The sequence below is a fragment of the Aspergillus nomiae genome, assembly GCF_001204775.2.
Source record: "Aspergillus nomiae NRRL 13137 chromosome Unknown contig00195, whole genome shotgun sequence".
Taxonomy (NCBI): Eukaryota; Fungi; Ascomycota; class Eurotiomycetes; order Eurotiales; family Aspergillaceae; genus Aspergillus; species Aspergillus nomiae.
In genome coordinates, this window is record NW_015378250.1 from 1 (window position 1) to 20,303 (window position 20,303).

The following is a 20,303-nucleotide window of genomic DNA, read 5'->3' on the forward strand; positions in this document are numbered from 1 at the left end:
TTTTTGGCCCTTGGCCCACTCTGCCTGACTCAGGGATGGAATCCACTACGTATAGAATTTTTTCTTCTTTTTCTTCCTTCCTTCCTTTCTTTTAAGGTGAAACGGGTGTTCACCTTGTGCCGTTTTACGTGTGGGATTGTTATCAGACAGACTGGCTACACGAAGAAGACTGCTGCCGCCCCACTTGCTCTTGAGGCAGGTCGATCTAAATATCAGTATTACTGATTTCAGTAGGAGTATAATTCTTCGGGCAGCCGCCCAAAGGTCACTAGTATCGGGGGTAGTCGGCGGTAGAGTAAGATGTGATGACGGTGTTAGTAAGTGATATTTGTACCTCGTGGGGTTTCCGGATGAATTGTTTTATCCACACAACATGATATAATACTGGATCCGGCGTGGCCATGGCCCATTCCGATTGCATCTCTATCAGATATCTATGTATAACATGGAAGTTTCAGCGTGATAGGCGGGAAGTGGGCGCATCACTCCGTTCCGTGAAACGATTCCGGTCGATATTTATAGCGGTTTGAGATTTGATATGTACGAGGGAAATTTATGGGCCATAACCGTACTCCGCGTAGACCTTGAGTCCGTCAATGGAGACGGCGGACCCGGAGTAATGTAGCATCAGCCAATCTCAGGGATTACTTCAACGGCGAACCGATGTTTGGTGATGGACCCATTCGGTAGATGCGTTGATGCCTAGGGTGTCTCAGGGGGGTTGTCGATGGTGGGAGGAGGTAAATGTTGTACATAATTTCAATTGACCTTTTTTTTTTTTTTATTTATTTTCCTTGAGGGATGGTGACGACAGTCTCTCCTCTATTCCTTGAGTCTCTCCAGTTATAATAGTGACTTAAGTAAAAATGGACGCAAGACACGAAAAAGGGGGGATGGTGTTGGCATGACTGATTGATTGATGGATTTTACTAAGGAACTTGTACTTCCCCTGTACACACTAAGCCTATTGTAAAACCGAGCGCGCTGCGAACCGCACCCAAAACGGCTTAGTGCCACCTGTTCCTGACACTAACCCTGGTCCACCTGCGCGCTATATCGGAAACGGCTTAGGCGACGTGCCCCATTTCACGCATAGCGGAAAGAATGGGTGATGCATCTCCATCTCCCTCTCTCTTCCCCCCTGAAGGGCGATCGGAACTTCGTCATCGATTGCCCCATAGCCATGGATGCTCATGTCGGATCGTAAGCCTGGTTTCCATGGATTGATTCAATGCAAGTAAGTTCATTCGAACTCTACGCGAACAGGCTAACCGATCAGAATGAGCAGCCACCCCAATATATGTTAACCCCCTAAACGAATGCGAAGGGAGTCTCATCATTACTCCTTTGGGTTTGACTTTGCCAATCCTCTTCGTCGAGGGAACTAAACTCTCCACCCGAACAACTTCGCCCACGGCCCTCCTCCCCTTTTGGCCCTACTGCAGTTTCCCTGGGGGGCAATTCAAGCCCTAGGATTTTTTAGTCCCGTTCGTTCCCCCCTTGTCGTTGGTCCTGGGATGACACGAGTTTCTCCGCTTTCCTCCGCAGCCTCGCGGTCATTTCTTAGCACGAGTTACAGGCATCGCTAGTCGGGAACACACGATCCTCATTCCCCTTGTGGGGACGATCGGCCCCCGACTGCCGTGCCATGTTCTCCTAGTTCCTGCCACTCTAAACTAAAGGGAGAAGTGGCGTGTCCGTGGTATGTGCTGCACACGCTAAGTTTCCCATTGATGCGCCCCATCGTGAACGACTTTCCTGACGAATTGATTGGACTAGTCATTGATACGCTCTGTCCGTATTTCTTCAATCATATTGCGTGGTACTCCCTCGTTTGCAGCCTGTCTTCTTTCTGAAAATAGTGCTTTCTTTCTTTCTTTCTTTTTCTTCTTGCGCCTCTATTCATTCGTTTGGGTGATTTCCCTTTCTATACCACGCATTGTTTCGCATCGTTCGCTACCAAAACGATCTTAACACTGGATCGATCTGTATCGCCTCCATACATCCTAACGGACAACGTGCTTCCCGGTGGCCCATTCGTTCTCCACTCGACCGCCTCTTTGCCCCCTTTCCCTTTTCACACGGTCCTCTTGTCTCACGGGCTTTCTTTCATCGACTACTAGATTTTTGTTGACCTGGTATTGATCCCTATCTAATGCAACACACACGTTCATGATGAGTGTCGTCGCCAGTAGACCCGACAGCACTGCTGTGCCCTATTCGCCAATTCCTCATCAAAGCCATGGGTACAAGGATCCTTATACAGTGACGGTGCAGCCGGTCTCATCTCGCACGTCCTCGATTTCTTCCTTTAAATCCAACTATAGTGTGTCGACAGCCCCGACGGTGTACTCCCCAATCTCGCCTAGCCCTTCATATCATATGTGCGATTCTGCTGCATCTTTGGATAAGATTTTGGAATCAAAGTTTAAACGCCTGCCTCTGGACGTACTTGATAATGTCTTAAACCAACTAGAAACATTGCATACTAGTTCAAACCAACAGGGATGCCTAACATGCTACCAGCGCGACCTGCACGCGCTGTCTCTGACTTGTCGGACATGGGAAAAAGTGGTTAGGCCCAAGCTGTGAGTGCGATATCTTTTCAGACTAGCGATAGTACTCCAACTGGAGATAAATGCTGACCGGGTGACACGGTGGATTAGTTACAATCGTATCCATATCATTGGTAACGATTCCCCAGCCCAACTGAAGAAATATCGGATGAAGCGAGGAAGCCGGCTGAAACTCCTTCGGCGCACTCTCCGGGAAAGAAAATTGCTGGCCAACCTTGTCCTGGAACTTCGTGTCCCCCAGATGGATTTGTTATTTACACAAGGGAAACAGAGCACCCAATGGGAAGAGTACAGAGATTTGGTAGCGTCGGTCGTTATGGTCTGCCCCAACCTGGAACGGCTGCTGGGCTTGAGTATTCCGTATAACCACCAATTCGATCGGCTGACCCACGCATTATCCACACGACGAAAGCTGAAGGAACACACATGGCTTTTGGGCGAGGCAGTTGATGTTTTAGAAGGATCACCCCGCAGCACCTCTTGCCCTGGAAGTCTGGGACCTTCGCAGATGTTCGAGTTTCTGGACTATCACGCCTCATGGACAAACCTGGAAACCCTGATGCTGTACGGAATTAGCGAAAATAATGCTCTTGAACCGAGCATCTTTCTGCGCATGTTCAGCCTCTTACCGTCGCTACAAAACCTGTGCATTGCAAATTTCGACGCAGAAGCCTTCGCGGATAGCACTTTGCTGTGCTTGCCATCATTAGAATCTTTGCGCCTAGAGAACCTGCCCGGCGTTACTGATACAGGATTATCGCAATATACGTCACGAACAGAATCCCATTCGCTCAAGTCATTGGCCCTCATCGAACAAAATATTGGATCCTTACTCGTGATCTCGAAGATCTTAGCATCCTTGCCGCAATTAGAACGGTTCAAGATCGTTCAGAATGACAAATGCCCCACTCTAGATAGCGATGGAATCGTCTTCCAGCCGTTGTTCGCTTCATCTACTCTCAAATACCTTCATTGGGATGTTGCTTGTCCCAATCCCAACACCGCCCTGACCAGGCTTGATTATGCTCCATTTGTGAAGCCCCCGAAACATATCAACACACCCAATTCTCATCTCGCCCAAAGCATTCTGTCGGACGGGTTTCCTCAGCTCGAGGCGCTCCGCGCACCATCTGATATAGAGCCACCTGGTGTTCTACAGGCTGTTTGCCAGCCCATTCCGAAAGGCCAGGCTCTTCTGCAGCCCGATCGGTATAGTCTCCCTCGCAGCTCCCACGGCTCTGTTAGCACACGACCAATGGCCTTACCGGCGGGAAATAACCTCACATCGGCTCGGATACGGGCTCAGACGTTCATCGACATGGCTGCGAAGGACACGGAAACCGGAATGAGAGTACTCGTCACGGACCATTCTGATGGCTATGTGCCAGACAGTGCCTTGGAAGACATGTCAGATGACGATTTAGAGATGGACATGGATGAGTCTGTGGAATGGGATTCACCAGAGCGCCTGAGACACGATAAGTTACCTGAGAATGGCGAGGGGCCTGTTATCGTGTGCGACTTTAGGATGCCCGCTTACATGGGCCGAGTAGGTAGCAGGAGGAAGGGACGGGATGTGTCCATTCCACGGTTCATCCTGCGCCCTGATATACAGGGGCAAGAAGCTGATGGTGGCCTGGTTGGCTGGAAGCACATACTGGCCTCGAACCAGTCCTTAACATACGCCGCAGGAGTTGGGGTACACTGCTTCGGAAATAAGGGCAATACCAGCCCACTTCCGGAGGAGCCTCCATCTCCTGCGTCGACGACCGTTAGCCGATTTGGCTTCGGAGGCATCACCAGGAGCTCGACATTTGGCTCAAGCCCCAACACTCCCATAACGCCCTCGACACCGATGAGCCTCTCGTCGCCGACTGCACTTCCGTGGGACAAGGACGCCTGCACCGGTTCCTGGAACTATAGCCATAAAAGCGGCCGAGATTGGTGGTTCCACATGGAGCGAGAACGCCCAGGGAATATCAAACTCATCGACGTCAAACAGCTGTTCTAGCCGGTTAACGATTTGCGCTCCACTGAAGCGATTTCACGAGTATACCACTGATCTTACGCCCCCGACATGTCTTTCGGTCGTTCTCTCTTTCACAAAAACAAGCATGCAGGGCCCATGCAGTAAACCGCGCGCGGCGATGGCGTTATGGATGGACAACGGAGGAATTTCTTTTTTCTATATCTCGAACACCTTGGAAAGGTCTCCCTTCTCTTCCCACTTCAACTCGATTTGACTTGCGTTCACCAAGAGTGCAACGACTCCTTCTATCCTTATTATGAGCACATACACTCAGACGTGAGAATCACCTCCGTCATATTGCACATATTTTTGTTTATTCTCTTTCTTTTCGTTTCTTTATCTCTTTGACATAAGGCGCATCTACCGGATAAGGACGGAAATAATCTGGGACACGGTTGTCTAATTGGGTGGTTCTTGGTTATTTTATTTTTGACTATACCTTGTATTCTTTCATTTTTTTTTTTTTTTCTTTGTCCTGATCTTGCTACTCGATGAGCTGTACATTGTCATCTGTATGTATGTATGTACATGGACCAGACCACTACTGTAGGTCTACTATAATGCCTAGTGTTATTATGAGTAATATGTGACTAGTTGTTCTTTCCTGAATCTCGACTGTGGATACTTTTTTACATACAGTAACTTTCTAGGATACGTCTTGTAGTCAAATACTCTTAAGCTGGTGATCTTTAGTCATGGTTGTTGGTGTTATATGGATATATATTAAGCAGTCCAGGGAGATGGCCTATACTATTTTGTAATACTACGAGAAAAACTAGCCAACCAACCCAAGTGTAATTACGTTTATTTATCTAGGCCAATAACCGACCAAAAACAGGACATAACATGCTAACCCTTTCGAAATTTACTTTCATCGGCATCCGGTACGTAGATACAAGGCATAAGAGGCAACGTACGAGATATATAGAAACTAAAGAGAAGATACGATCGTGACGGGGAAAAAAAGAATTCTTAAGTCTAATATAACGGTACATTAGACGTAGATGCCCATGTTGGTATCCTTCTTCTTGGCTTGTACTTCCGCGATAGCATCGACGTAGTTTTCGTGTCCGACTTTGCTCATTCCCTTCCGGAGAGCGATCATACCAGCCTCGACGCAGACGGCCTTGAGTTGGGCACCGCCGAATTCGTCCGTGCTGCGGGCCAGTTCAGCCCAGTTCACGCTGTCGTCTACGGCCATCTTGCGGGAGTGGATCTGCAGGATGTTGGCGCGGGCTTCCTCGTTGGGGAGGGGGAACTCGATCTTGCGGTCCAGACGGCCAGAACGGAGGAGAGCGGGGTCCAGGACATCGACACGGTTAGTGGCGGCGAGGACCTTAATGCGGTCGTCGGAGGCGAAGCCGTCCAGCTGGTTGAGGAGTTCCAGCATGGTTCGTTGCACTTCACGGTCACCGGACTTTTCGGAGTCGAAACGTTTTGTGCCGACTGCGTCGAGTTCGTCGATGAAGATGATTGAGGGCGCTTTCTCCTTGGCGAGGGCGAAGCAGTCGCGGACGAGCTTGGCTCCGTCACCAATGAACATCTGCACTAGTTGGGGACCGGCGAGTTTGAGGAAGGTGGCGTTTGTCTCTGCAGCACAGGCTCGGGCGAGGAGGGTCTTTCCGGTACCGGGGGGACCGTACATCAGAGCACCTAGAGAGTATGAGTGTTGGTATTATTCCTTGCCTGGGTTGGATGGTAACAGGGTCATTTACCTTTCGGTGCCTTGATGCCAAGCTTCTTAAACCGGTCGGCCTCCTTCATCGGCCATACTATAGCTTCGACGATTTCTTCAATCTGCTTATCCAGACCTCCAATATCTGTGTACTTCTCTGTTGGCTTCTCGTCGACCTCCATGGCCTTCACTCGGTTATCATATTCAGCGGGTAATGTATCCAGGACGAGATATGAATCCTTGTTTACACCAATGAGATCACCGGGTTTCAGCTTCTCATGATCTACCAGACCAATGAGGGGGAGATAGATGGTTTGACGGGTAGAGGTTTTGATGACAGCAGATTTGCCGACTCGAGTAGCATCGAGGTCGATGTTGGCACCCTCCTCGGCGGCTTCAGCCTCGACGTCCAAATCCAACAATTCAACCACATTTCCGACAAGGTATGGTAGTTGTCTAAAGAGAAAGATGTTAATGGAAATGTCCCAACATACAATAACATGATGACATATGCGGCGACAGCCCAAACCCTGCCCCCTCGCCACTATGGGTAATGCGACCCAGCCAGTTGCGAAAGAAGGGAACGGGAAACCCAGCATGTCTCAGAACCCCATACCTGTTATTTTCAATCTTCTCTTGATTATCTTTGACCTTTTCTCTCATCGTACTTTGTTCGTGCGTCAACCGTTGGTATTCACTCTTCATTATACGCATTTCGTTCTCCAGCATCCGCCGTCGCTTGACGATGTCCGCTGTGCTCGATTGTAGAATGTCATCGTCCAAGAGGTCCTCTTCGTCGTCCTTCTTCTCAGCGTCTTTCATGTCAGCGTCTCCGTCTCCGGAGGGCTTCCTGTCGTTGCCATCGCCATCCTGGGGCTTCTTCTCTCTCTCTTCACGGTCAAGGTCGTCGAGATCCTCCAAGGTCGACATGGTGGCGGGTAAGGATTAATTATGTAGGTAAGGGCAAGACACGGGATAGACAGGTATTCTAGGAGGGAATGAGAGGGGGACGGCGGTGATGCGTTACGGGATGGGTCTTGCGGGAAGAGAGTGAGAGCTGTTGAGCTCCGGACCAAACAACGTCAGCTGCTGGGTGCCTATCACGTGATTCACTGACAAATGCCCTGCCCGGTGATGCCTCAGGCCATGTATGATATAGGTCGCATTCCATGTATGTACATGAGGGTTCCATTGATCTGTGTAAATTCTCTTTCCTTTTCTTCGCTCAAGTCTAGGCATATGCTTTCTCTTCAGGTATATATTCCCCATATACCGCAAAATATGTACAACTACCCACCCTCCAAGCACAATTCCCGGCAGCATTTTACAAGCGAGTTGCCGAAGACTCCTATATACTTTCTCCCTCTACAGGAAGAAGTTCGGGTTGTCGATGCGTCCCATAAAGTTGCCTATGTTGTTCAGGATCTTCTCTCTGCCGAACCTCAAGAGGCGATAACGCGAAACGTAGTCATCGCTGTTGACTGGGCGGGGTCAGCATGTTCTCTCACGGATATATTGCACTGTATGGATATCGGAGGTTGGTACTACTTACTGTATCCGCCACACATCCTCCGCTTTCCGGTGTATTCGGAGCGACCATGAAGCATCCTCCAGTTGTCGAAAACTAAGACAATCAGCCAAATTCTATACTTGGAAAGATCCTGTTTAAGTCAATACTTACTAAGTGCTGTTCCTGGCTCTAGCTGGGTCCATATCTGCATTTTCTCGCGTGTGATTATGTCGTTAAAGTGCCGGGCTGCATTGTACCATCTATTCTGCTCTTCTACAGTCCAGTCCTTTTTAGCCGCCCGATCATAGTTGTTCCAGCGGATTTGATACAGGTAATTAAACTGCGGGTGGATCTTGAAAATGGGCATTTGTTCTGTGGGCTGGATGCAGGTTTCCTCATTGCCGCTTGCATGGAACGGCTGCGGCATTGCTGCTAGCACTTGGAAGTTTTGCGGATTTTCTGCTCGCATGATTTTTGCAGCCCAAAAGCCATCGACAAGCAAGCTGGCGCCTCCATCACCGTCGGTATGTGACAATAGATGGAACAGTTGAAGCCGTGCCGGGTCAGTGAAGTACGTATTGTCTGTATGTGCACCAAGGAACTCTGTGGTATATGCAGTGTCCTTGAATGTCAAATCGGCCGTAAAGTCCCAAAAGCCACCTTTGCGTAATCAGTATAGAGTCGAGAGCCTATTTTGTATCGGATAAAGGATTTTACCATAGTGAGTATGTCTGATGAAGGCGATTCTCTCCAGGAGGGTCTTGGTTGATTCTGGGTCAACGGGGACACCTTTGACGAAGCAGAAGCCATGGAGATACTTTACAGCGGTTAGATAGTGCTCCAAAACAAAGGGAGTAGCTAAGACGTACAATATTGTGAAGCCATTGACACAAGCCCTCGTCACTAGACATCACCTCTTCATATAAGACTGTTGGGTAAGAGGTTCTTTCAGGCTTATGGGCGATAAACTTTCTACACAAGAGTATTAGCACAGCACAAATATATATCTCACGACATATTTACCTCATTTTCTTATTTGGCAGTGACTTGTCAACCGCACGATTTTTCAACGGTGCAAGACTATTTAGCCAGTTAACTGGGTAGACACCCTGGTGGCCATCAGACCCTTCCATGCGGTTAGCCCTGATACCCAGGAACAAGAGAATGGGGGGCATACACTGTACTTTAGCGATTTGCTCTTCGTAGGTGACCTTTTTCGGGGTCACATCCGGCGGTATCTAAGTGAAGAACAAGGACTGTCAATTTATAATGGTCTCTCAGCGCCCTGGACTAGAAACATACGGAGAAGGTGTCCACGCTTCGTTGTCTTGTATCTGGATGGACACACTCAGAACACTGGCAATTGTCCCTATTATCAAAGACAGTCAAGTAAGTATTGTTGGCTCGTCCTTTCGGCATGTTGATACGTACCGAAGCCAAAATCGTCCACTATATAGAGCATTAGCTGGTGTCTGTCTCCACAGCAGGGGTACTAGGAATGATCTTGAATTACTTACAACTTAGCGGTAGTCGTGCGAGACGTCTTCATTACAATAGGCTGATTTCTATACCCTGCAGATTTGAATGGATACACGATCTCGAGGGGTGCTGGTCTCTCTGGGCTAACGGCCGTATGCGATGGCTCTGCAGAGGATGGCTCCGTAGAGAGTACTTCTGCAGACGTTTCTGCGGCAGATGCTTCGCCAGAGTTGACTCCGCCCTTCTCATCATGGGAGAGATGACATGACCGCGGGAGAGTGTAAGTGAAGGTCTGGGACCCTTTGAAAGACTCAGAGAGCCGCCAGCCTGAATATATTAGTCGGTTTCTTTCAGCTGTTTTTTCTATACAAAAATATCTATGCTTCACTCACAAATCGGTTAAGCTTCGGAATGCAAGGCGGGTATGCACTGTCGATCTATTAGCATACGTGAGCAATGAATTCTATGTTGCGGAGAGCATTTTACCCAGCAGACGCAGAGGGCCTCAGAGCTTTGAGAGGTAATATTCTACTCATTTTCAGAACTACGTTTCATCAATGGCACTCACGAAGGGATGTCGACGAGGTTGACTTTGGCATCAGCTAACCCCGTTTCTCTCCGCAACGTCATCTTGGCTGTCACGTGTCGGCCATCAACCCCCTCAATAACAACATGCTCTAACGGAGTAATTCATTGGGCTTCAATTTCTTTGACTAATCTAATTTACTCAGAGCAGTGCAAGCCTATTGGAACCTGTGGTTGTGCTTTGCCCACACCAAAAGCTATTTAGAATTCCTTCGTTGGTGGACAACAAACCTCGGTTACAAGCTTCAGGTAGTAGTAAGATAGGATATTGACGATGCTTTCGCAGCAAAAAATAAGGATGGTAATTGCACTCGTTAAATGCTATAAACGAAGCATAGAAGTCATGAGATACCAGGGTCTTCCTACCGAACCCATCACAGCTTGCTCTTCGACCCAGTGACCTTCAGCAGACAACGGCCGTTGCTCAGCACAACCTTGCCTTTGTTATTTGTGGTTACGAATCTGACTTCCTCGAACCCATCTTCAGTGTTTCCTGTTCTCCAGATCTCGGTGGTAAGCTTGTCGCCTGGGAACACTGGCGAAGCAAAGCGTGCCTGGAATTCTCTCAAGTTCTTTGGATCACTGCCTCCAAGCTCTCTCAGAATGCCATGAGCGGCAGTGTTCCAGCTGAAGAGACCGTGGATAATAACGCCCCCGAATCCCATCTTCTGACCGGGCTCAGGTGTAGCATGAAGAGGGTTATAATCGCCATTGAGACTAGCGAAAGTATGATATGAGCATGGATACGCGCTTCAAAGGATCCTTATCCGGGTGAAATCAAACTCACCGATAGAGAAGAGGAGTTTCAGCTGTCGTCTGAACGACATGAACAGCATCTGGTTTCTTGCCTTGAGGAGGGGGGTAATTGACGGCACTCGGTCCTATGGGAAGAGAGTCAAGTCAGCGGAGCGAAAAAGCATCAATATGTGCATAAGCTTACCCTTAGGTCCACCCCAATTTCCCTGTCCTACCATGAAACCGCTGCTCACCGTCTTGGTGTACACCTCCCCACTCTCATCCACAATTGACTGCTCCGTCTCGACCACCGAGCCAGCTTTGCCTTTATCGTAGACTCCAATAACCTTATTACGCAACTGAAACTTCTTGCCTTCGCTCGTGGGAGGTAAAGGTTTCAAAATAGTGATCTTGCGCTGGCCATCTACACCACGGCGAGTGTCGAATTTCGGGACGCCGGGGATGGGAGTTGCTTGCGAACGTGCATAGAAATCAATGACTTCTTGATCGGTGTGTTTGAAAGCTACATGAAACAACCGCAATCAGCATGCATAAACAGCTTCGAGGGCTGGATAGCCATACGGAGGATCAAAGAATAAGTCGGGAACACAGCGAAGTTAGGATGGAGCTCCTGGATTCAATAGTTAGCGAAGTTACCAGCTGAAAAAAGTATGGCTACTAATTGTAGCTTACATATAGAAAATGAAGCTCGTCGGCTTTAGCACCGATGCTGTTGGCAAACAACAAAGCATCGCGCTTAAGCCAGGAGACCTCCTGAGGAGGATATTCAAAGCCAACGCCGGGAGCCGACATGAGGACAATGCTAGTAGTGGTCAAGTTGAGGAAAGCTTCAGGAATGAATTGTTTGCACGAGTAGATTTCCCGCTACGAGGAGACTTCGAATTAGTATACTATATAATCCACCAAATTCTCAACGAAGGAGGATACTATGTAATCTTTATTTGCGGAGAATATATACTTGCCGCTATGGTCCCGTGGCCTAGGCTAGGGAGAACTGATCCGGTGCGGGGAAGCCGAGGCACAGATCGAATGGAACGGTTTCTGATTACAGGCCGAGGGGCCTCAGGTTATCCAGTCGACCAGCCCAAAACCAACTGGACTCTTCTGACACGCGACCTTTCAGTAAGCCATGGACGTAGCCAAAATAAAATTATCTAATTGAACGTAGCAAGGACGCAAGTTTAGCTGTAGAACATGATGATTTGAAGCTAAAGAACTCAAGAAGGAGAACGTCGGAGGGAGTTGGGACTGAGCGTCGACTCGGGGTATCTACTTGGGTAATTCGAGGAGCTTCATAATCGTCTCTTGTGCAAATCATCTCTCCGTATCGCGCCGAACAATGATGCCGTTCCCCTACCTGCCAAAACACAACGCCGGATGAATAAGAAAAGAGAAAAAGAGCCGAATCAGGCCATTCAACGACCCAAACGTCCAGACAATTGAACTTCCACTGATGCTATGCTTCCCACAATTGAACCCTCATGCATTACCGACATAACATTGTTGACTCAGAAGAGAACATTGAAATAACCGAACGTGCCGCGATTCATCAGATCCAATACATTTAGCACCTATGACAATTAGCATTCAGTCACCAGAAGGCTTGGCAGTGGAGGCCCTTACATTCTATAGGAGCAGCTGCCTTCAGAGTAACGAAGTTTATCGGTGGTCTCGAACTTGTAAGAGATAGTGATGTCAAGATCACGCTTGTTCTTGTCATTGGGCTTGTTCTCCAACACTCCCGAAACGACTTCCTCCTCTTCGACGGTCAGAACATCACGGAGGTAGAAGACGGTCTGCTTCCAGTGTGTGTACTTGGCGTGGGGGCCGGTGGAGAAGGTGATGGGCTTGTGGCAGGCACCAAACTCGATATCGAACCAGGCGATCACAGCATGGATGAAGTCGCTGCGCTTGGCGGCAAGAGAGAAGGGGACCTTGAAAGCGAGATCGGCCGGGGTGACGGTGTAGAGGTCAAGGGTAATGATGGGGCAAGGGTCGGTGACGAGGGCCTTCAGCTCAACGGTATCCACGAGGGGTTCCGTGAGGGCAATCTCCTTCATGGGGGAGTAGTCAAACCCGTACACATTATCCCAGACTGCGACTCAGTCAGTATTTTCGGGCAACAAACATAATCGAGAGATATCGTAGGCGCTCTTACATCCGATCTTGTCGTCCTTGTACTCGCCGTCTTCGATAGCAGCCAAGTACATGGTAGCCTTGTCGGGGAAGATCTTGCCACCGGGGACAAGATAGCGGTCGCGGGCATAGAGAACAGTGTCCAGCATGCTCTCGTAAAGGAGGAAGTAACCCATCCACTCGGAAATGATGATATCAACCTTGGGGTAAGGAAGGACAACCTCCTCCATCTTTCCTTGGAGAAGAGTGACCCTGTCGGACAGGCCGTTGCAAGCGACAATCTCCTTGGCCTTCTCAATGATAGAGGACATATCCACACCGATTACGTGCTTAGCACCAGCCTTAGCAGCGAACCTGTAGAGCCATAGAATCAGTATATAGAACAAGGTTCTTCTAGCTGACCACATACATGCTGAGGATACCGGTTCCACAACCGACATCGAGAACAACCTTGTCCTTGAAGATATGACGGTTTTGGTAGATAGAATCACGGTAAGATCTGGTTCGGACATCGTCTTTCTGCAATCGAGCACATGAGTATTAGTTGGTTGCAATAAAAAGCTGAATGAATAGTAGGGCACATACAAGCATCTCCTCATGAATGCCTAAGTGGGGTTCAGGATTAGCCAGTATATATCAACTGAGTTATCGATTGTAATTACCATGATGATCGTAGCTATTCCTCCTGTTAGCAATGTAAATGAATATGGAGCAAAGATCTCAAAGCATACCTTGTGAAATAACGCACTTCAGCATGATCCATGCCCACCATGCGATCAGCACTGCTGGTCATGGTGCCAGCAGCCTCTGCGGATTGTGTCTGCTCCGATGCGTTCATATTCAAACTATTGATCTTTCTAATAAAGAAGGAAAATGTAAGAAAGAAAAGAAAGAAGCAAACAAAAGAGTAAAAAAAAATCTAGAAGTATAGATAAAAGAGATAAGAGGGGAGGACTAGATTAGGCAGGGAGGAAAAATAAGCGCCTCCGAGATAGATCCCTTCAACTTTTTTCCCTTCTTTTTTTTCTTAACTGGCCTTCATTGGAAAATCTCCTCCAACCGGGGCTACCAAACACAAAAAACGCTAATCTCTGATTCGGGCTAGCCTAACGTAGACTACGCTATCCCGGATTCATCGAATCACGTGCCGTACTAGGTTCAATTCAAGTCATGATACCTGATTGGGGTTGGACCGCTTTTATTGCTCCTTCTTTCCTGGAGGATGTAGATCAGGTTGTCTCAATTGAGTACGGCATTGCCGGTGACTGATAATTAGAAGAACTGATGCTTAGATAAAGTGATATTTAAGTTGAGGACTCCACTCTGAGTACAATAAGTTAGAAATTGAGATCATGCAAACCTTGTCGTGAGAAACTCATAGGCTCCTGTGCAAAGATATTTCAGAGTGTATTATAGTACTACTACATAGGAAGACCAGAAAGTGGCACATTTTGAAATAAACAACTCTACAGAGTAAGATGTCCAGCTTAGAGCTGCCAGCTGGAGTTGTTGTATGCTCCGTTAATGCCAAGATGTTTGCATTGCCGCAGCTTAACTCCGCCTTCCGCTGTTGGTGCGCGCGCTGTCAATCAAGCGCGGAACTGCTTACTCTCCCCTGAAGTTAGCACGTCTCCGTCGGCGGTAATTCAGGCACATAGGGCACAATGTATTGGAGCGCAGCCCGAAGGAAGGTTTTCTTCTACGCATGCTTCCTGGTCCTTGCTACTTTCATTGGGAAGTCGACTGCCTCCCTGGGCGACCATCTTCCTGATTTCAAAGAATGTGTTAAGGTATATAGCGCCTCGAAGAGCTTCGAATTAACCGGCTAATCAACAGATAGATATGTCAAACTGAGAACTGTCAAGATGGAAATTCCGTGATCCGTACGTTCGAACTCCATGTTAACTACTGAGACAATCTTCCCTAATCTAGTTCGTCCTCTTTAGCTTTCCATCTCCGCTTGATGTGGTGGACCTGTCCCGCCGAATGCGACTATACTTGCCAACATGTTGTGACGGACCGTCGAGTCGCTCGTGACCCTCCGATGCTCAATCCAGTAGTCCAATTCCATGGGAAATGGCCGTTCCGCAGGATCATGGGCATGCAGGAGCCGTTTTCAGTCCTCTTCTCCCTCCTCAACTTCTATGCCCACTGGCACGGTTCATCTCGAATCCGCGAAACCATGGCGACGTGGCATACTTCTCTACGGACTTACTATCTTGCTTTTGGATATTGCGGTCTGGCATGCTGGACCTTCAGCAGCATCTTCCACGCCAGGGACTTTTCTTTGACAGAGAAGCTGGATTATTTCGGGGCGGGCGCAAATGTCATGTATGGATTATACCTGGCGATTATCAGGATATTCCGATTAGACAAGGAAGAGCCGCAAATGAAACCGACATTGCGTCGGCTCTGGACTGTGGTCTGTATCTTCCTGTATACCTTACATGTGTCCTATCTCAGCTTTTGGTCCTGGGACTACACCTATAATATGATCGCGAATATCGTGGTCGGGATGACGCAAAACTTGTTGTGGGTGGCATTCAGTATTTTTAGGTACCGGAGTACCCATAAAACGTGGACTCTCTTGCCAGCAATCTGTGTGGTTTGGATTATGTTGGCCATGAGTCTGGAATTGTTAGACTTCCCTCCATGGCATGCACTCATCGATGCCCATAGCCTTTGGCATTTGGGAACTGTTATTCCCACCGCGCTGTGGTATATGTAAGTCCGCGCGTTGTTAGAACTTTTCCTTACCGACCGTCAGGCTAACTCGACTGTGATCGATAGGTACCTAGAAAAGGACATCGAAGAGGATGTGCGGGGCAAGAGATACAAAGCCTGAACAGATAGAATTTTCTCAGCTATGGGTAAAATGCTCCTGGCCTGAGAATAGTACGTCCGTTGCTGTATAGTAGAAGGTCCAGGTGACCGACGATCGACGAGTGTCAGAGGCTAGTGACAATATCAACGAAGGGTATATGCTGTAGCCAAGAAAAGCATATAATTAAACCATGGGTATTTTCTATTACCCAATGCTTTGATTTAGGGCATTTCCCTTCTCTTTCAAAAATTTGGGTGTCTAACGTAACGAACTGTGCATGTTCCCGCTCACCGCTCGGAGGGGCTGTACCCAAAGCCTGCTTTGTCTCACATTTATCTGGTGTCACGGGCCTGCTGCTTTTTTCCCCTTTCGACCCAAGCTTTATAGCATCCCTTCCCCCCTCCCCCCTCTTCGTCTTTTGCGTCCCTTGTCAATTGACTCCCGCCAATTTCTAACCCACCCTCAACCCTCTCTCGACCCAAATCCACGCCACAATGGCGTCCCCCGCTATCAAGAAAGCCATCACCGAGGCCGCAGCGCAGTATGTCAAGCCGGAGGGAAAGGTCTTCCAGTATGGTACTGCGGGGGTGAGTTACTAATGATCCACCTCACTTCCTTATTGAGTACTGACCAAATTTCCTTCTTGCAGTTCCGTATGAAGGCGTAAGTTCCACGTTTATGTGTACTTTCTTTCAAGCAAGGTCTTGTGAAGGATCAGCCCCGCCTCCACATATACCCCGCGATCGCCATTTGTTTACACTTTGACCAACGCATATTTTTAGTGACGTCCTCAACACAGTCGTCTTTGCTGTGGGCTTGCTCGCTGGTCTCCGCTCCAAGAAGCTCAGTGGACAATGGATTGGTGTCATGATTACTGCCAGTCACAACCCTGCGGAGGACAACGGCGTGAAGTTGGTTGATCCCATGGTGAGTTGCGGCCGCTGCCTATGAATAAAACTCTATACGAAGCAGTTGCTGACTGAATTACCAAATTAGGGTGAAATGCTTGAGGTATGCTCTTCACTAAAACTAAACCTAGCTGTTACGACTGCATATTTACTTAACCCTTGAGTAGGCTGAATGGGAAACCTATGCGACAAAGCTTGCCAATGCTCCATTAGATAAAATCGCCGATGTTTACGAAGAACTCATCAAGGAGATTGATATCAGCATGGAAAACCCTGCTCGCGTTGTTTTTGCCCGGGATACTCGTGCCTCTGGTTCCCGTCTTGCTGGCGTTCTCAACGCTTCGCTTACCGCTACGGAGGTTGAGTTCTCCGATCTGAAATTCATGACCACCCCCCAGCTCCATTACGTTGTCCGTTGCAAGAACACCTTGGGAACACAGTATGAGTACGGTGAACCCACAGAGCAAGGGTACTATGAAAAGCTCGCCAAGGCTTTCAAGGGAGTTATGCGCGGCCTTAAGGTCAAGGGCTCTTTGACCGTTGATTGCGCAAATGGTGTTGGCGGACCTAAGCTGAGAGAGCTCCTTAAGTACCTTCCTGGCCCGGAGGAGGGTGGTATCGATATCAAGGTTATCAATGACGATGTGATCAACCCGGATAGCCTCAACTTCGATGTATGACCTTAATTTTATTGGTCCTATCGTATCCGTACTAACCTATTTACTAGTGCGGTGCCGATTATGTCAAGACCAAGCAGCGCGCTCCCCCCTCGTCCAAGGCCGCTGCCCTTGACCGTTGTGCCTCCCTGGACGGCGATGCCGATCGTCTTGTTTACTATTTCGTCGACGAGAGCAATGTTTTCCGTCTTCTTGACGGCGACCGTATTGCCACTCTTGCCGCTGCCTTCATTGGTGACCTTACCAAGAATGCCGGCATCGCGCAGAAGCTCAAGATTGGCATCATTCAGACTGCGTATGCCAACGGAGCTAGTACGGAGTACATTGAAAAAGTGCTCAAGCTTCCCTCCGTCTGCACTAACACTGGCGTGAAGCACCTTCACCACGCTGCCCTGCGCTACGATGTTGGTGTCTACTTCGAAGCGAACGGTCACGGTACTATTACCTTCTCTGAAAATGCCTTGAAGATTATCAAGAGCACTGAGCCCCAGTCTCCCGCTCAGCAGCGTGCTCTTGAGTGCCTCCAGGGCCTCACCGATCTGATCAACCAAGCAGTCGGCGATGCTATCTCCGACATGCTCCTCGTTGAAGCGATCCTTGCTCATAAGGGCTGGACCCCCAAGGAGTGGCTTAGCACCTACACCGACCTCCCTTCCCGGCTGGTCCGTGTGGAGGTTGCTGACCGCTCAATCTTCAAGGCTTATGATGCTGAGCGTAAGCTCGAGTCCCCGGCTGGCCTCCAGGTCAAGATCGAATCCCTTCAGTCCCGCTACAACAAGGGAAGAAGCTTTGCCCGCGCCAGTGGCACGGAAGATGCGGTGCGTGTCTACGCAGAGGCCGCCAGCCGCTCCGAGGCTGACGATCTCGCTACTCGTGTCGCCAACGCTGTCCGTGAGGCCGCGCCGCCAAAGAGATCTTGCAGTCTTAGGTTTTGGAATATCTAATGCCCTAACGAATTCTAAGTGGTTCCATGGAACCGTATGATTGGAAGCTATCTGATAACTTGCAAGGGTACCTTGCACATGCATGTATGAAGCTTTGGGTCATCATGGCCAGACGACCACAAATCACAGGGTTAACGGCGTTGCGCAGACTTCGCAACGTCGTCGCATTATAGAGGTAATGGGAACTGTTATGAACGATCTGATGAGTTTTCTTTTGATGTGAATGCAGAGCAAATCTGACTCGATTTAGCCATTCCTTATAGTATTTTTAAATTGACTAGAAGTTAGGAAGACCTAGTAGCTAATTGGAACAAGGCCTACGGTCACCATGACAAGTAATCTACATAGCAAACTCAGTACAAGGACCAACAACTTCTTTATAACTTCATTTGGGTATTCGTTAGCAATAATCTAAATCTACATTTTACTTTTACTTTTCTCCCACTAGCCCTCTTCCTGATCCATATCCTCTCGGGACCGCTTTCCTTTGGCGAACTTCTTGCCCCTACTTCCCTTCTTCTCGTCGTAGTTTTTCATTTCCAAGATAGCACTGCGTTGCGCTTCGGATACACGCTCTGCAAGGACCATCACCTCGTCCTTCGCAGCGGGGTATTCAGGGAGCTTCTTTCCCAGAGCGCCCTCAATACGAAGCCAAGCCTCGACATCGTATTGCGTAGCGAAGCTAATAGCCACACCCGACTTACCAGCACGGGCTGTACGACCAATTCTGTGAATGAAAGTTTTCCTAACCCCCCATTAGCATCATATCTTCCCCACATAAACCCCAAAGGGAAGAGCAACTTACGAATCACCAGGCAAATCAAAGTTCAAAACCACATCGACAGAGGGAATATCAAGACCACGAGCGGCCACATCGGTCGCCACCAGGATATCCCTACTCCTCGAACGGAACTTGCCGAGGGCACCCAAACGAGCCGACTGCGAAAGCTGGCCATGCAGCGGGATGGCACCAAACCCGAGCAATCTCAGAAAGAAGCTGAGACGCTGAGTCTCGTGGACGGTGCGACAGAAGATGATGCACGATTGGCCGACGAACTCGTTCAGCAGGTAGACCAGGTACAGGTCCTTGTGTTTGTGGGGGATGAAGACGTAGGATTGTTGGAGGGTGGACACGGTTTGGAATTTCGATGAGGAGACGGCGACACGGAGCGGGTTTTGGAGAGATGCGCGCTGCAGAGACTCGACCTTGGAGCTCATGGTTGCGGAGAAGAGGTAGGTGCGGCGCTCGCGGGGGAGCACTTTCAGGATCTTGTCGAGGATGGGGCCGAAGTCCATGTCGAGGAGACGGTCGGCTTCGTCCATGACGAGGTATTTGAGGTTGCGGAGCGAGAAGCCTTTGGTGTTTTCGAGGTGGTCGAGCAGACGGCCGGGCGTGGCTACGATGATGTGAGGCTGGGGGGTTTTGTTAGATTCTGCTCGGTTTTTTCTAATTCGAGGTTGGTTGGGCGGTTTACCTTCTTTCCTAGTGCGATCGATTGTGATACCATATCCATGCCTCCAACCAGGACTGTGCTTCTCACTGAGATTGTGCTTCCTAGACCCTCGAAGGCTGCGGAGATCTGGTATGCCAGTTCACGGGTGGGCGCGAGGACGAGGCCAAAAAAGGAAGAAGGTTTGTCCATCAGGGCTTGGAGGATGGGCAGTGCAAAAGCTGCGGTTTTACCGCTACCGGTTTCTAGCATGAGTGTTAATAAAGTACTGCAATAACATGGAACATGAAGGTGGTACTATACCAGCCAAACCGATCAAATCGCGGCCCTGGAGAGCGAGGGGAATGGCCTCCGCTTGAATTGCGGTGGAAGCCTTGTATCCCATGGAATCGCAGGCCTCGCATAATTGCTCAATGAGACCCAGTTCCTTGAAAGACTTTGGCGCCTGCTTAGGCGCTTCAGGTGTTTCTTGTTCTTGCTCAGTAGTATCGGGGGCGGCATCCTCAGAGGCAGAGCTGTGGGCATCACTATCGCTATGGTCTTCTTGTTGGGGCGCCTCACGGGCGATCTTGCGCTTCTTAATGGCCGGCATATTGAATCAATATCTGACTCGAAAGGTTTGCACTCGGTGAACTGATCGAACGATTTCTTTTTCTTGATAGTTCGATATCAAAAAATCAGTGTGGGTCCCGGTAAAACAGTTGGTCCGGAAATGCTCCGCGGCTTGGTTTCCGCCGATCTACTTTTTCGGGC

At 49.0% G+C, this 20,303-nt stretch overlaps 8 protein-coding genes across 8 annotated transcripts; 3 read left to right on the forward strand and 5 right to left on the reverse strand.

Moving 5' to 3' along the window:
* Positions 1–2,175: 2,175 nt before the first annotated feature.
* ANOM_006113 (uncharacterized protein) lies at positions 2,176–4,587 on the forward strand (the record flags this gene model as incomplete). The annotated part of the gene is made up of 2 exons (XM_015551370.1): positions 2,176–2,588; positions 2,667–4,587. 2 exons carry the CDS (start codon positions 2,176–2,178, stop codon positions 4,585–4,587), a joined length of 2,334 nt encoding a protein of 777 aa, XP_015405590.1.
* Positions 4,588–5,353: 766 nt separating this feature from the next.
* ANOM_006114 (proteasome regulatory particle base subunit RPT5) lies at positions 5,354–7,293 on the reverse strand. Its single transcript, XM_015551371.1, has 3 exons — positions 6,897–7,293; positions 6,321–6,736; positions 5,354–6,258 (listed from the first exon to the last, which is right to left on the reverse strand). The coding sequence occupies exons 1-3, from the start codon at positions 7,208–7,210 to the stop codon at positions 5,600–5,602; spliced, it is 1,389 nt and encodes a 462-aa protein (XP_015405593.1). The 5' UTR covers positions 7,211–7,293; the 3' UTR covers positions 5,354–5,599.
* A 352-nt stretch (positions 7,294–7,645) lies between these two features.
* On the reverse strand, positions 7,646–9,899 carry ANOM_006115 (putative trimethyllysine dioxygenase TmlH; the record flags this gene model as incomplete). The annotated part of the gene is made up of 11 exons (XM_015551372.1): positions 7,646–7,761; positions 7,833–7,904; positions 7,962–8,450; positions 8,508–8,607; positions 8,660–8,762; positions 8,814–9,028; positions 9,093–9,159; positions 9,222–9,239; positions 9,308–9,596; positions 9,658–9,698; positions 9,838–9,899. The coding sequence occupies 11 exons, from the start codon at positions 9,897–9,899 to the stop codon at positions 7,646–7,648; spliced, it is 1,572 nt and encodes a 523-aa protein (XP_015405573.1).
* A 329-nt stretch (positions 9,900–10,228) lies between these two features.
* Positions 10,229–11,402, reverse strand: ANOM_006116 (putative peroxisomal dehydratase; the record flags this gene model as incomplete). Its single annotated transcript, XM_015551373.1, has 5 exons — positions 10,229–10,571; positions 10,642–10,735; positions 10,795–11,112; positions 11,172–11,220; positions 11,283–11,402. 5 exons carry the CDS (start codon positions 11,400–11,402, stop codon positions 10,229–10,231), a joined length of 924 nt encoding a protein of 307 aa, XP_015405592.1.
* A 409-nt stretch (positions 11,403–11,811) lies between these two features.
* Positions 11,812–13,584, reverse strand: rmtA (protein-arginine omega-N methyltransferase HMT1; the record flags this gene model as incomplete). The annotated part of the gene is made up of 7 exons (XM_015551374.1): positions 11,812–12,181; positions 12,234–12,705; positions 12,769–13,100; positions 13,156–13,265; positions 13,332–13,351; positions 13,409–13,422; positions 13,478–13,584. The coding sequence occupies 7 exons, from the start codon at positions 13,582–13,584 to the stop codon at positions 12,175–12,177; spliced, it is 1,062 nt and encodes a 353-aa protein (XP_015405591.1). The 3' UTR covers positions 11,812–12,174.
* Positions 13,585–14,410: 826 nt separating this feature from the next.
* Positions 14,411–15,591, forward strand: ANOM_006118 (PGAP3/PER1 family protein; the record flags this gene model as incomplete). Its single annotated transcript, XM_015551375.1, has 4 exons — positions 14,411–14,536; positions 14,587–14,629; positions 14,693–15,470; positions 15,537–15,591. 4 exons carry the CDS (start codon positions 14,411–14,413, stop codon positions 15,589–15,591), a joined length of 1,002 nt encoding a protein of 333 aa, XP_015405594.1.
* Positions 15,592–16,064: 473 nt separating this feature from the next.
* On the forward strand, positions 16,065–18,435 carry agm1 (phosphoacetylglucosamine mutase PCM1; the record flags this gene model as incomplete). Its single annotated transcript, XM_015551376.1, has 5 exons — positions 16,065–16,141; positions 16,353–16,497; positions 16,567–16,581; positions 16,646–17,152; positions 17,206–18,435. The coding sequence occupies 5 exons, from the start codon at positions 16,065–16,067 to the stop codon at positions 18,097–18,099; spliced, it is 1,638 nt and encodes a 545-aa protein (XP_015405574.1). The 3' UTR covers positions 18,100–18,435.
* A 108-nt stretch (positions 18,436–18,543) lies between these two features.
* Positions 18,544–20,142, reverse strand: rrp3 (RNA-dependent ATPase RRP3; the record flags this gene model as incomplete). Its single annotated transcript, XM_015551377.1, has 4 exons — positions 18,544–18,844; positions 18,905–19,512; positions 19,575–19,795; positions 19,854–20,142. The coding sequence occupies 4 exons, from the start codon at positions 20,140–20,142 to the stop codon at positions 18,544–18,546; spliced, it is 1,419 nt and encodes a 472-aa protein (XP_015405579.1).
* Positions 20,143–20,303: the final 161 nt, after the last annotated feature.